General features: G+C 34.2%; 1 protein-coding gene across 5 annotated transcripts in view; it reads left to right on the forward strand.

The window, feature by feature from the left end:
* RNF38 (ring finger protein 38) overlaps nt 1–14,505 on the forward strand; it is a 197,055-nt gene that overhangs the window by 168,099 nt on the left and 14,451 nt on the right. For all 5 annotated transcript variants that reach the window (XM_031937189.1, XM_031937199.1, XM_031937204.1 and 2 more), the window contains 6 exons: nt 2,383–2,596; nt 4,302–4,469; nt 5,986–6,156; nt 9,649–9,810; nt 11,935–12,041; nt 13,699–13,783. In XM_031937189.1, the coding sequence (XP_031793049.1) occupies nt 2,383–2,596; nt 4,302–4,469; nt 5,986–6,156; nt 9,649–9,810; nt 11,935–12,041; nt 13,699–13,783 (907 nt within the window). The remainder of the gene's footprint in view (nt 1–2,382; nt 2,597–4,301; nt 4,470–5,985; nt 6,157–9,648; nt 9,811–11,934; nt 12,042–13,698; nt 13,784–14,505) is intronic.

The following is a 14,505-nucleotide window of genomic DNA, read 5'->3' on the forward strand; positions in this document are numbered from 1 at the left end:
CTTTCATTGCAATTCTTACATTCTAGTAATTTCCAGTATGTTTTTAAAAAAATATTATATTGTTGATTCCTTGAAGTCAGGGAATGCATACTTTCTCATTCCATGTATATATAGCACAGTGCTCTTGCTAGTGAATATTTAAGTGCGTGCTATATAAACCTAATGTTTTTTGCATTGTAGCAGCTTCTGGCTTAGAGCTCTTAAAAGACCTTAGGGCAGCAAGATGGCACATCCTGGCAGGAAGATTCATCTTCATGAAATCAGAGGCATCAGATACTAGCTGTGTAACTCGGGGCAAGTCGCTTAAGTCTCTGCCTCAGTGTCCTCTTCTGCACAATGAACTGGAAAGGAAATGACAAACCACTTTAGTATCTTTGTTAAGAAAAACCCAGATGAGATTACATAGAGTCGAATGTGATTAAAAACAACTCAGTAATAATAAAAGACCGTTAGAAGCCATCTAATTTAATGCCTTTTTTTTTTTTATACTTTCTTGCAGACTTAGGTTTTTAAATTGTCTTTATACATGTCCTCAAAACCGAAGTGTTTTGTTTGTATAAAGATCATGTGTGGTTTTTTTTTTTTTAAACATTAGTGCTTTTTGCTTTTCTTCCAGAATAATATATGTGTTTGCAATCATTTGTTCTGTCTTTTATTTGCTAAATAGATTATTAACCCTGTGGATTCAGATATTTCCCCAGTCTAATTATTTCTGCTGGAGGGGAATTTCTGCTGCCATTTGTTATCTTTTAATTTCTTTCAAGATTCTTGTTTCTATTTTGAACCATCCTGGGGCATCCTGCTGCAGTTTCATGAGCTTTGGGAAATCCATGGGTTTCTTTCTGTCATGGGGTGTTGGTTCATTTTCCTTTGTCTTGCAATATTTATTTAGATACATTTGTGGTTATTTAGATGTCTTGGTGGCCATCATCAACTTCTGTTTTATTTTCCTGTTGATTTATCAGCTTGGGTACTGAGTTTTTAACTGGTGTTTCTTCTTCCTAGGATCATTTGTACTTGGTATCTTTTTTTTTTTTCTCCTTAAAGTTATTCTATTGCTCACTTTTTGACTCTTTCCTCTTTGACAGTGTGTTCTTGGGGCTGGGTCCAATGCTGTCTTAGCTTCTTTCCACACTAAGGAATTCATTTTTCATCAGCTTCAGTCTTTTTTCCTTCAAACCTAGCACAGTCCCTGTTGTTTAGTTATCCCTCTGAAAACTGTTATTGTACAACCATAAGCAGAACCAGCTCCTACATACCTACACCTCCCTCTCTTCAGGTGGAACAGAGTTAAGCTTTTTTCTTGTAGCCATAGAATTATAGGTAAGCACTATATCAAGGTATGCTGTCAGGGGTTGCAGCTGCTAAGAGACTGGTGAGTTATTCTTTTTAGGATTAGCTTCTCCACTGTTCATTTCCAAAACTGGTAACATTGTTAGGATTAATCCTGTCATGGCCTCTAGATCAGATGCAATTGTTGTGGCTCTTGTGCATAGTTCCTTTTTTGAAATAATTTTGAAATAGTACTAGAGGACATTATAACTCTCTGTTTTGGTCATAAGACTCCAAGTCTCTCCAATCCCTGACTGAGAAACCAGAGCCTGTGATAGAGGCGGAATGAGTTGCCAGATGTCAAGGAGGTAGCTTAGTTCATTCCAGATGTAGTATTCTCTCCGCTCTACCATGTTACCTTTCTTAGCACTGCTATCTTCTAAGCCCTATTATGAACAGTTTAAGGAAAAAAAAAAAAAACGGCCAGAACTTTTATTATAAATTTTGGGAGCTCAGGTTAAGGGTATAGAGCATAATTAATATTTGTACAAGGAACTTTTCTGGAACATATGTATTACATAATCAGTCAACAAATACTTATTGTTTTCAATGTTCCAGACACTGGGATACAGATATAAAGAATAAAATAGATTCCCTAATCTCAAGGAGTTTACCTGAGCAAATCATTTATCCTTTCAGTGCACTCCAAGCAGTTTTTCCCAAGACATGTTTTTGAAAAATATATTTTTTGGTTTTTAAAATCTTGGTTTAGAATATATATATATATATTTTTTTTAAATGAGTATATTTTAATATAGTTGCTTTCCTTCATAATTCTATTTTATTAAAAAAAAAAAAAAAACATTATCTTGAGAAGTTCATAGGTGTCATTAGATTTCCAGTGGTTCCATGACTCAAGAAATGAGCCCCTGCTCTTAAGACCACAAGGTGCTAAAAAAAGGTCCTTAGTATTGGATGCTCTCTGTACTAGTGAAATCACAGATTCATTCCCCCAAACACTCACATAGTAACCAATAATGAGAGTACCCAGGATCCTGTTGGTAACCCAAATTAATTTTTCTCTTTTCTTTCACATGTAATGTGTTTCAGTCCTCCTGTTAGACGCCAGAGAGGAAGGAGGGATCGTCTTTCTCGGCATAATTCCATTAGTCAAGATGAAAACTATCACCATCTTTCATACGGACAGCAGCAAGCAATAGAGGAGCCTCGAGCCTTCCATCCTCCGAATGTATCTCCACGTATGTTACATCCTGCTGCTCACCCACCTCAGCAGAATGCAGTGATGGTTGACATACATGATCAGGTATTGTGCAGAAATGCTTCTATTAAGTAGACACTGTCATTCATTGAGATTTCTTCCTTTTGGCAAGTTTCTTAATCAAAAAAAGAGGGGGAAGGAGCAATTTAATTTGCATATACAGGATACCTTGAGTTCTCAACAATTCCAAAAATCAGTGTCTTGAGTTGGGGTGGGGTGGGGGTGGGGGTGGGATAATATTTTAAATGGGTATTTTCATTGTATTAAAGGAGAAAAGGATTATAGACTCAGAGTATCCTTAGCAGCTACAAATGTCAAAAAAGGCCCACAGGAATTATTATGACTTTATTTTAGGCCAAAGGCATCTGTATATCTCAAGCTAAAGAAATTCACTGAATTTTAGAATAGAAACTTTTTGGTAGAATGGGAAAAGCTATTGTCAAGGTTTTGATCAAAGGATTCCGATAATAGTATGCAGCTTGGAATTCAAGTCTCTATGGGGCATTCTTTTTTTTTTTTTTTTTTTTTTTTAAATTTCATAGCTTTTTATTTACAAGTTATATGTATGGGTAATTTTACAACATTGACAATTACCAAACCTTTTGTTCCAATTTTTCCCCTCCTTCCCCCCACCCCTTCTCCTAGATGGCAGGATGGCCAGTAGATGTTAAATATATTAAAGTATAAATTAGATACACAATAAGTATATATGACCAAATTGTTATTTTGCTGTACAAAAAGAATTGGACTCTGAAATATTGTACAATTAGCCTGTGAAGGAAATCCAAAATGCAGGCAGCTAAAAATATAAGGATTGGGAATTCAGTGTAATGGTTCTTAGTCATCTCCCAGAGTTCTTTCGCTGGGCGTAGCTGGTTCAGTTCATTACTGCTCCATTGGAACTGATTTGGTTCATCTCATTGCTGAAGATGGCCAAGTCCATCAGAATTGATCATCATATAGTATTGTTGTTGAAGTATATAAGGATCTCCTGGCCCTGCTCTTTTCACTCAGCATCAGTTTGTGTTAGTCTCTCCAGACCTTTCTGAAATCATCCTGTTGGTTATTTCTTACCGAATAATAATATTCCATAATATTCATATACCACAATTTATTCAGCCATTCTCCAATTGATGGGCATCTATTCAGTTTCCAGTTTCTGGTGGGGCATTCTTTTTAGTCATTCACATTCCTTCTTAACTATAAGGTAATATAACCTATGGATATACAGCTATCTCAGCCCTTATCTGTCACTTAAAATCAAAAAAGCATGGGTTCATGTCCTACCTCTTAAATGTTAATTGTGTGACACATTGCTTAACTTCTTAGAGCCCCAGCCAGCTTTCCAACAGATCTACCCCAATTCCCCAAAGTTAACTTTTATCATATCTGTGATAAAGTAAATGTTTTCCTTTGCAGAAAGTCTGATTTTATGTACTGCAAATAGAGAATTGTTTTTCTTAAATCCATTAAAAGATTCTCCATAGAATCTTTACATTACACATTGTACAGTATAAGAGTTGATAGGAGATAGAAGATAAAGGATCTTCTCTCAATGTGGAAACTGAAGTGAAGGAGACTTCCCAAAGGTCTCACAACTAAGGGTTCACTTAAGATTTGGGATGTGAATCTAGGTCCTCCTGAGACCAAAAACATTGCCCTTTTCAGTAGACTCTCACACTTACTTAATATTAATATTTATCATCTGTCACTAGTGCCTATTAACTTTACATTCATCTCTTTATTGTAGCTCCATCAAGGCACAGTCCCGGTTTCTTATACTGTAACAACAGTTGCTCCACATGGGATTCCACTTTGCACTGGCCAGCACATCCCTGCTTGCAATACACAGCAGGTTCCAGGATGCTCTGTGGTTTTCAGTGGGCAGCACCTCCCCGTCTGTAGTGTGCCTCCTCCTGTAAGTATTCATCTAGCTTCTTGTAACATCTTATCAATAATATGCCTTAGTGTAAGGATAAGACAGTATCAGGGAATAGAATGGAAAAACATTTTGGAAGCACTTACTATATACCAAGCACTGGAGGTAGAAAAAATAAAAATGATTCCGTTAACTGCTTTCAGATATGCAACTCTATTGCTTTTGGAGATTAACCCTGGTTCTATAGTTAGTCTTGGAGTTGTTGTGGGTCCTTCCTTGACTCATCTACCAAGTATAGATCTAACTAAATTCCATAGTTAAAACATAAGAAATTTCGGTAGCTCGTTAAAATCTGGGGGGGGAAATTCTTATTTCTCTATATTCTTTCTCCAACCTATATTTTGCAGTTTATTTCACTTTGCTCCTTTTGAAATATTCTGCATTCTGGCTAAACCTGCTGCTTTGCTGTTCCATCTCTTTACTGTAGGCCCTTTTCAGGCCCTTTTCATAGGTTTTTTTCCCTCTGCTGGAATATCATCCTTTCTCACTTGTCACTTAGCCTCTTTTGCTTCCTTACTAAGATTCAGTTATTATCTCTTCCTATTTGAAGACTGTCCCTCTCCCCCATACCCTAGTTGTTAGTGTTCTTTCTTCTCAAATTATCTTTTATTTACTTATTTGTTTATATGTTGCATGCCCCTGCCCACCCTCTGCCCCCAGAGAATGAAGGTAAGATCCCTGTACCAATTTCTTTAATTTAGTTTTATTTTTGTATTTCTGGCACACAGCAAAGTATTTCATGCTTAGTAAGTGTTTAATAAATGCTTACTGCAATGAAGTGAAATAATGTGGGACCTTTTAGGCATCTGTAAAGAAGAACAAAAGAAGACAGCTGAGATGAGGCCGGGCCCTCCACCCCAAGTACCCCTTGCTTTTCTTTCCTCCCCTTCTCTCGCCTCTCCTTTATTTTAGAGTATTTGTTTGTGTCTGCTCTTTTCTACTCCCCATCTCCTCTATGGGTACAATTCATCCAGTCTTATCCCTTCCTACTTTCCATGAGTGTTCCACCCCATCTAATCTCTTCTGGGTAGGTGCCATTAAGTCCTTTCTTCTCCCTCTTTTCCTTCAGTGAAGGCATTCTAACTATACCACCTCCAACAGGTGACAGGAAGCTAATCTTCCCAGTCCCAGAGTTCAGAAGAATCGAGTACATCATTCAATAGAATGAGAAAGACTTGACAAAAGGCTGGTGAGGGGGAAATAGGGAGAAGGAAAAAGTCATTGGTAAATGGGTAACTAGCAAGATGATGCTAAGAGGGCCAGTGTTTTTATGAGCATGAATATTAGATTTAGACATTGAAATTTAGTTAATTGATAGCACAGTCTGGATTTTTCTCATTTGCTTTATTACACTATTAATTTTACCTATTGAAAGTATTTTCGTAGTTTACCCATTTTCTCTGATAGACATTTTGTTTATTTGGGGGGGGAATATTTCAAATAAATCATACTATTCCTTTATTAGGAACAAAAATAATGTGTTTTTCTCTTACAGATGCTTCAGGCATGTTCAGTTCAGCACTTACCAGTACCATATGCTGCATTCCCACCTCTTATATCTAGTGATCCATTTCTTTTACATCCACCTCACCTTTCTCCACATCATCCTCCTCATTTGCCACCACCTGGCCAGTTTGTCCCCTTCCAAACACAGCAATCACGATCGGTATGTATATACTTTTATTCTTTTGCCTATAAATTTGTTGAAAATTTAAGCCCAGATTTACTCATTGTCACTTAGTAGAATAAAGGTGTGTATACTTGATAATTTATTGTACTAGAGAAAAAAAGAATCTATATTCTACAAGTAGAAGTTTGGTATGACTTAATGCAGATTCACCTGAAATTAATTGGGAATTCCTGCTTTATGTATTAATGATGTGCTATCATTTTTTTTCTATTTTTTTGTTTGCAGTCCCAGTAGTAAAAGTAATTAAAATAAAAATCCTCTTGGAGTTTGGAGACAGGAATTAGTTTGCTTTAAGATAGAAGTAAGCCTTAAATAGAGCATATGGAATCTTTTTGAATATTGACTTTTTTCCTTTTAATATTTCCAGCTTCCCTAAAGGTCCAGGTTTGAGTCATTTAGCACCTGTGACCTAAAGTCACCTTTAACACTCATTTCTTTCCACTTGCTTTTGGTCCTATTGTCTTCATCCAGTTAATCTGACTTTTCATTACTTCTCAATAGTAATCAGTTTCTTCTGTCTACAAACACTCTTAAGTCTTCCCCATCTCTAAAAAGTCTTTGCTAAGTCTTATTATATAGCTCTCCTTTCTTTCTTGGATCAACTCAAGGGAAAAAGGAGGGAAAAGCTTTTTTTTTTTTTTTTTTTTTTTTTTTTTTTAATATGTTTGGTGCTTCTGCATTCTCTTTCACTCATCACTTAATTGAAACTACATGTCTCCAGAGTTACCATTGATTTCTAAATTGCCACACCTAAATGCGGTTTTCTTAATATTTGTCCTTAATTTCTCAGCATTTGACTCTCTTGATCACTCTCTCCTGGATACTCTTTTCTTCTTTTGCTTTTCATGTCAGTGCTTTCTCTAGGTTTGTCTTCTACCTTTTTCCTCAATTTCCTTTGCTGACTTTTTCATCTATGTCATGTCCAATAACTGGATGTTATACGAGGTGCTGTGTTCTGAATTATCTTTTCTCTATCCTCTTTCTGTTTGTGAACTCATTTGCTCCCACAGATTTGGGTAACATTATGCAGATGATTACTAGATCTCTTTATCCAGTCTTAGTCACTAGCCCGAGTTTTAGTCCCAGGTCACCAGCCACATATTGGATATGGAATACTAGATGTCCTATCAGTACTTCAAAATCATTGTGTCCAGATAAGAACTCTTTAAACCCATCCCGCTTCCAAACTTACTGTTACCATCAAGGGCACTCACATTCTTGACTCTTCAGTCTTTTTCATCACATATGATCTGTTACTGAATGTCATTTCTTTCTCCGTTCCTTTCTCTCCAATATAGTCACCAGTCTAATTCATGTCTTTCTCATCTCTTTCCTAGACTCCTAATTGATTTCCCTGCCTCAGACTTCTCCACTCCAATCCATCCTCCACACAAATGTCAAAATAATTTTTCTAAAATGCACCTTTGAACATGATATTACTTTCTCTCTTCTTTTCCCTCCCTCCCAACTCTAATGGCTTTTTATTACCTCTAGGATGTATAGTTGAAAACTTTTACAACTTGGTCCCTTTTTATCTTTTAATTTTTCTTACATGAAATTCTTTTTCACATAATCTATTGTTTGCCAATGTTGACTTATTCTAGATATTCATCATCTATGATGTCACATCCCTTCTCTCTGTCTTTACACTTAGTTTCCCCATACCTAGAATGTACTTTCTTCTTATCTCCACCTCTTAGAATTCCTGGCTTCTTTCAAGATGATACAAATGGTACTGATTAAAAGAGGCTTTTTCTGCTACTTTCTCTACTCTCCCCAATCCAAAGTACTACTTAACTTTCATCCACTCAGTGTGTATTTTGTATATTCCTATATATGTACATGTTGTTTCTTCCATTAGAACAGAAGCTTTTTGAGGACAGGAATTAAATTTTGCCTTTTCTGTATATTCCCCGCATTAGTACAACTGAGTATAGTGCCTGGAATATAGTAAATACTTAATAAATGCTTCTTGATTGATTATGTTTAAAAAATAACAATAATATTTATCCTGTTCGTCTTTTATGTTATAAAAACTAAGTCTTCCCTTTTTTCCAGGGTTCAGGTATAACATAAATCCACAGTTGGTCAAAAAACTGTATTTTAGCAATTAGTTATATTGGCATTTACCCAGTCATAGGCAGCCATATGGCAGGGACTGGATTAAGATTTGTTAGGCTGGTTGCTTTGGAAGATTGTGGATAAGCATGGGGCTATGGCTTGGTAATCAGTACCTTGTGGTATATATGAATTCAGAACATGAGAATTCTATGTATTCAGGAGAGATTAGAATGTGAACACCATAATTGATAGCTGGAGGGAAAGACACTTAGCAGTTTCTAAGTAAACTGTTCCTAACCAGCAACCAAGAAATTAGGTGAAGCAAGGGAGAAATGGCAGAGATAGGATTCTAAACAGTAGGGTTAGAAGGTATTGAAATGGGCCTCAGCATATTCCGTATGAGCAATAGTGTTGTGACTATTAACTGTCCTCATTCATGACCTCTTCCATTCTGCCGCATGTAGGCACAATAGTAGATGAGTACCAGAAATGGAGTAAGGCAGCAATTCCTTAGATGTTCATTGTAGTTCATTGTAGCATAAAAAACTTAAACTGTTAGAAATTTTCTCCCTAGCAAGTTTTTAATTTATCTTCATTTTTTAAAAAAGAACTAAGATAAATAAAAGAAGTAACCCTTAATTTTTTTTTTTAGCTGAGCTCTCTGTAAATTTTACAGAGAGCTCAGCTAAAAAAAAAATTATAGACAAAAGAAATCACCATATGGATTTTTCTTCAAATGAAGACTTATTTAAAGTAGCATGCTATTTGAGTTGGAGTGAGGAAAGAAATACTTGGTGCCTGAAAAGCCAGACCAATAAATTCCTTATAAAAGATATGGAAATGACTGAAAATTGGAACCAATTACAATAAAAATACTTTATTTTGATTTTTAGTGTTTATAAAATCACAATGTCAGTAGTTAATCTTTCTTCGTGATAGATATACACATTCTGTTCTGGTTCTTAGTTTAAAAAGTTAATTTATATATTTCACTAATTGTTATACTGTATTTTACATGTTTTAGATGGCTGAAAATCATGAGTATATCAAAGGACTGTTAAACAGAAGCAGTTTTAAGCAATGTGTATATGCTATGGTATTCTTTTGTTCCTTTGTGTGAAAAAAGGATTCAAGTAGTAAAAGTAATTTATCCTTTGAAGTCATGAATATTGGAAATGTTTAACGTCTTTTTTACTATGTATATTATTTTCAAGTTAATACAAGTCTATAGCAGTATTCATGTGCTCTATAGTCTCACTTGATGTTTCAGAATGGTGTTAGAAGATGATTCAGTCTGACATAGCAAAACTGTTCTGCAAAGAGTTGTTTCAGGTCATAAAACTTAAAGTGAACCCAGTTTGTCTGAATGTGGAAATAAAATTTGTTTTGTGTATGTGTTTTAATCAGCCATTACAAAGGATAGAAAATGAAGTCGAGCTCTTGGGAGAACATCTTCCTGTAGGAGGCTTTACTTATCCTGCATCAGCCCATCCTCCAACATTGCCTCCATCGGCCCCTCTCCAGTTCTTAACACACGATCCTTTGCACCAGGAGGTGTCTTTTGGAGTAGTAAGTTCTTATCACTGTGTATATTTTTCAATATATTTTCTTGAAATAATTGTTTCACATAGACACTACCATTATTTAATCTAAGGTTGAACATAAGTTATTTAAGCCATAATTTTTTATCTAGATGATTTTTAAAATTCTGCTACCTTACAAATGTTTAAATAGTGATAACTGTATAAAGAATTAAAATTTTTTTTTTCAAGGAACTTTTTTTCTGAATATAACATTAAATTATGTAATTTGTTTTGTGCTGGTTTTATTTGTACATTCTGTACGTAAAGTTTTTTTATTGAATGTTCTCTAATCTTTAAAGGTTGGCTTGAAAATGAACAAAATAGGCATGCAGAGGGAATAATTAATAATGTGTTAGGAATACCTACTTTAAAATCCATTAATTATGTTTGTTTTCAAAAAGAAAAGAAATTTGTTTTCTTTTGTTGTGAGGGAAGATTCATAATGTATTTTAAAGACATCTTTTTCTTTTCTTAAAACAAAAAAGGGGAAGAAGGAAAATAGGGATGTAGATTAGAAGTGATATCCTTCACTACTTCATAAATAATTCCAGGACCAAACTGGGAATGTTTGCTAAGACAAACACTTTTAAATTACATCCTTTTTCACCTTCCTCAACATAGATATATACAATTAAGTCTTCTCTCCAAATATCCATGTTAGTCTTTGCCTCTTGCTGATTTTTCAGTCCTGCAATCATAAATCTCTTGCTGCATATCTCTGCCTAGATGCACAACATGAGTATCTCTGACTCAGCATGTCCAAAACTGAACTTCCTCCTAGACCACTTGGTCTGTTTGACTTTATTCATTATTTTAATGGTGGCACTGTTCTTCTAGTCTTCTCAAACATTAAAATATTATTCTTAGATTTCATCACTTAGCTTGAATGTTAGTATTTTAACAGAAATGTGATTTTTTTTTAAAAATAAAATTTGATTTTAAAGGGTTTACTAAAGGAAGCATTCCGAAAATCTCAGAATCATTCTCTCAGAAATGAAAGAGATTAGAGACTCCAGAGTCCCACCTATACATGAACAAAAAATAGCCTTTGGACACGTAGCAAATATCCTCCTGCTTTTCTCCTGGCATATTCTAGTACGGGATGCACTTCGTTCTGAGACATCACTTTCCACTTTTGGGATAGCTTTAATTGTTAGGAAGTTTATCTCCATATAAAATATAAACCTTCTTACTTACAATTTGGATTCTTCCCATTCTGCCCTGTGAAGCCAATGAAAATAGTTTGGGTTTTGTTTTGCTTTTTTAAACTCTTCTACATATTTGCCTTTCAAAGTCTTCAAACTCCAGGCTAAACATATCCCTAATTCCATTTTAGGAAATCCTATGTTCAAACCATACTTCAGATACATACTAGCTTTGGGACCTGGGAAGTCACTTACTCTTTCTGAGCCTCATTTTTCTCCTCTGTTAAAATAAGCATAATAATTCTCTGAACTAGGTACCATTTTGAGGATTAGATAAGATAATGCATGCAGTGCTCTTAGTAGATATTTTATATATGAGCTGTTGGTATTATCATTATTAAAATCCTTCCATGGTATGATCTTAAAATTCTTTATTGAATACTGTCTAGTTTTTCAGTGTCCTCCTTAAACTGTAGTGCCTAGAATGGAAAACAGTAATCTAGGTATGAACTAGTTATCGTATATAGTAGTTATAGTAGTATACTATAGTAGTGTAGTATAGTATTTTAATGAAATTTTTAGTTTGAACCCTTTGATCATGAGAGAATATTACTTGGTCCTTATACATCATTGCCTTGTATGAAATTTGCAGTCTTAAAGGTGAATTGCTCTCTTGTCCATTTATCCTTGTTGTATTTGTGAAGGTGACTTGAACCCAAGGGTAAGACTTATCCTCATTAAATTTCTTTTTCCAAAAAGTACAGTAATTGTTTTTCCAAAGGCTAGGATAAGTCAGTGGAAAAACTGTATTTGATATGGAAAAATTTGCTTGAGAAGATAACCTTTAGCTTTCAGAAAGCATACCAATCAAAGTCATATTTTTTTAATGAATATTGCATAAAGGTAATAAATTTGTCAAGTGCACAGGCAAATAATATAATTTTGCATTTTTCCCCCCCATATAGCCTTATCCTCCTTTTATGCCTCGAAGACTTACAGGACGTAGTAGATACCGATCTCAGCAGCCAATACCACCTCCCCCTTATCATCCCAGCCTCCTACCATATGTACTGTAAGTTCTGTCTTAGCTATTTTAAATGTTTTTCCCTAGTTATTAAACATTTATTGCTTTTAGGTAATAGTTCTACATAAACATATATAATGTTCATAAAACTGTATAAACAAAACAAATTAAGATGTATATTTTTATTTTCAAGAAGTTTAAAACAAAAATATATAGAAAGATGTAAGGATAATTCAATTTCAAAAACGTTTTTCAAATACTTTCTATGTACAAGGGGCTAAAAACAGAAAATGAATAGTTTCTATCTGGAAAGAATTTGTATTCTTCTCTGAGGCCTAGATGTGTACCAAAGAAATACATAAACTAGCAGGTGTCAAACAAGATAAGAGACAACAGAAGAATCAAAATGAGATGTTTTGTTTTGTTAAAACTGGTATTAATTATACTACAGTTTCTGGTTATTCTGTTGTTCCTGTTTCTCTTATGAGGAAGAAGAGTAGCCTCCAGTCTCTGAGACTTAGAGAAATACTTTCTAAAGGATTCTTAAATTCACAATGTATCTTTTAGTTTCCCATCAATTTGATATTTTCTGTTAATACATTCTTTGTCGCTGAAAAAGCCATTCTACTCTGAAACTTTTTTTTGAAACAGTTAAATGTAAATTATCTTTGAAGATTGAATTTTTTCTATCTGATATTTCTTGCAATGGTTTTAGGAAAAAAAAAAAAAGGAAAACAAATTAACTTGTGTTAGTTTAATGAAAGGAACTTTCCTTGACAGTGTATGTGTAAGCATTTTTAAAATTCTTTGTTTTAGAGAATTAATAAAATTACTCACATCATCTCAAAATCATCATTTTACAGTTAAAGGACTACTTGGTTTTTAAAGCATCCAGCTCTTCAAAGATAATGATAATTTATATTCATTTTTCTCTGTGCAATAGTAGTAGAGCATATTTATTTATTTATGTGGTACATTTTTTTTCCTTTCCAACTACTATTATATATGAGATACAAACATCTAACCTAAAGAAAATTTAAAATGACAAAAGAATTTGAAATAGATTATCTCCTATAAATACTTATCATTATTAAAATCCTTCCATGGTGTGATCTTAAATAATTAGAAGGACCTGAACGTTGGACTTACATGTCTGTACAAATAGACATTTTGTCTCATGCCAAAATCTTATTCACAGCTTGACAAATTAAGTTATCTAAATGAAATGGCTAATAAGCTTTTGATAAAGTTTAGTCAGAATTACATGAGATATAAAACCTAGACTACCAGATATTTCTGGCCACCATGTTTCACCTCCCTTATTTTACTCACTACCACTAAAATGATTTTGCATTATTTTGTCTCTGCAATCTACTACTCTGATGTCCTTCACATCAATTGTTCTGGCAATATCCTTCAAGGATAATTCTATCTATTCTATTATTCTCTTTTACCATACCCTATCCCACATTCTTTTTTTCATTTAAGATTGCTTTCCTTGGTTAGTTCTTTGCCCAAGCTATTCCCCCATCAAAACCCATTATTCTCTTTATTTAATTGGCCATTTATGGTTAACCTGTTCTGGAATGTACACCTTTATGAACTTCAACCTTTCTCAAATGCAACAAAAAGTCCTCTCCACCATTCCCGCTATTCATTAATTTTTTTTAATGTGTTAAATAAATGTTCATGATTTTTCTTGTAGATCAATGCTTCCAGTGCCACCTGCAATAGGCCCAGCCTTCAGCTTTGAATTGGATGTAGAAGATGGAGAAGTAGAAAATTATGAGGTTAGTAAGTAATTTAAAAATCTGCCTTGACAATAGTAATAAACCAGTATATTCCAAATGTTCTTTGAAAAAGAAGAGAGAGGCTATGGTTATTCTTACAATAATAGATAACATTTATGTAGTGCTTTTAAGGTTTTCAGAGCACTTAATTATTTTCGTCTGATCCTCAACCTATAAAGATGGATTCTGTTATTCCCATTTTACAAATAAAGAAGCTGAGGCTCAGAGAGGCCAAGGCACTTATCCAGGGTTATACAGCTATTAAGTAGCTAAACCAGGAATCTATCTCCTAAATCATGTGGTCTCTTTAATAGGAACTTTGGATTCTGCTTTACATAGAATAATTTTAGTATTCAGGTACAATCCAAAATGTAAAAACACATTGTGATACATGTAATTTCAAATATATTTACTAATTTGTTTTTCAGAAATTTGTTACATAACTGCATACAGTACATTCTTTGGAAATAGCCAGTCATGTCTAGTGAGCACGTTTTAAAATGCTGTTTAATTAAATGATTTAACAGCTATTTCACCTACTTCCATCTAACCTGAGGTTGTTCAGGTTACCAGAAAAGTTGTAGTACTGCAGCTTCCTGGTCATTCAGAGACCATTGAGTGTTATACTGTTTTTGCAAATTGATGTTACTTTAGTTTAAAAAAAAAAAAATTAATGTGAGGGGTGGTTGTTTTTTTGTTTGTTCTAAGATTATTTGCTTTGA

Source organism: Sarcophilus harrisii, chromosome 1 (genome assembly GCF_902635505.1).
Source record: "Sarcophilus harrisii chromosome 1, mSarHar1.11, whole genome shotgun sequence".
Lineage (NCBI taxonomy): Eukaryota > Metazoa > Chordata > Mammalia > Dasyuromorphia > Dasyuridae > Sarcophilus > Sarcophilus harrisii.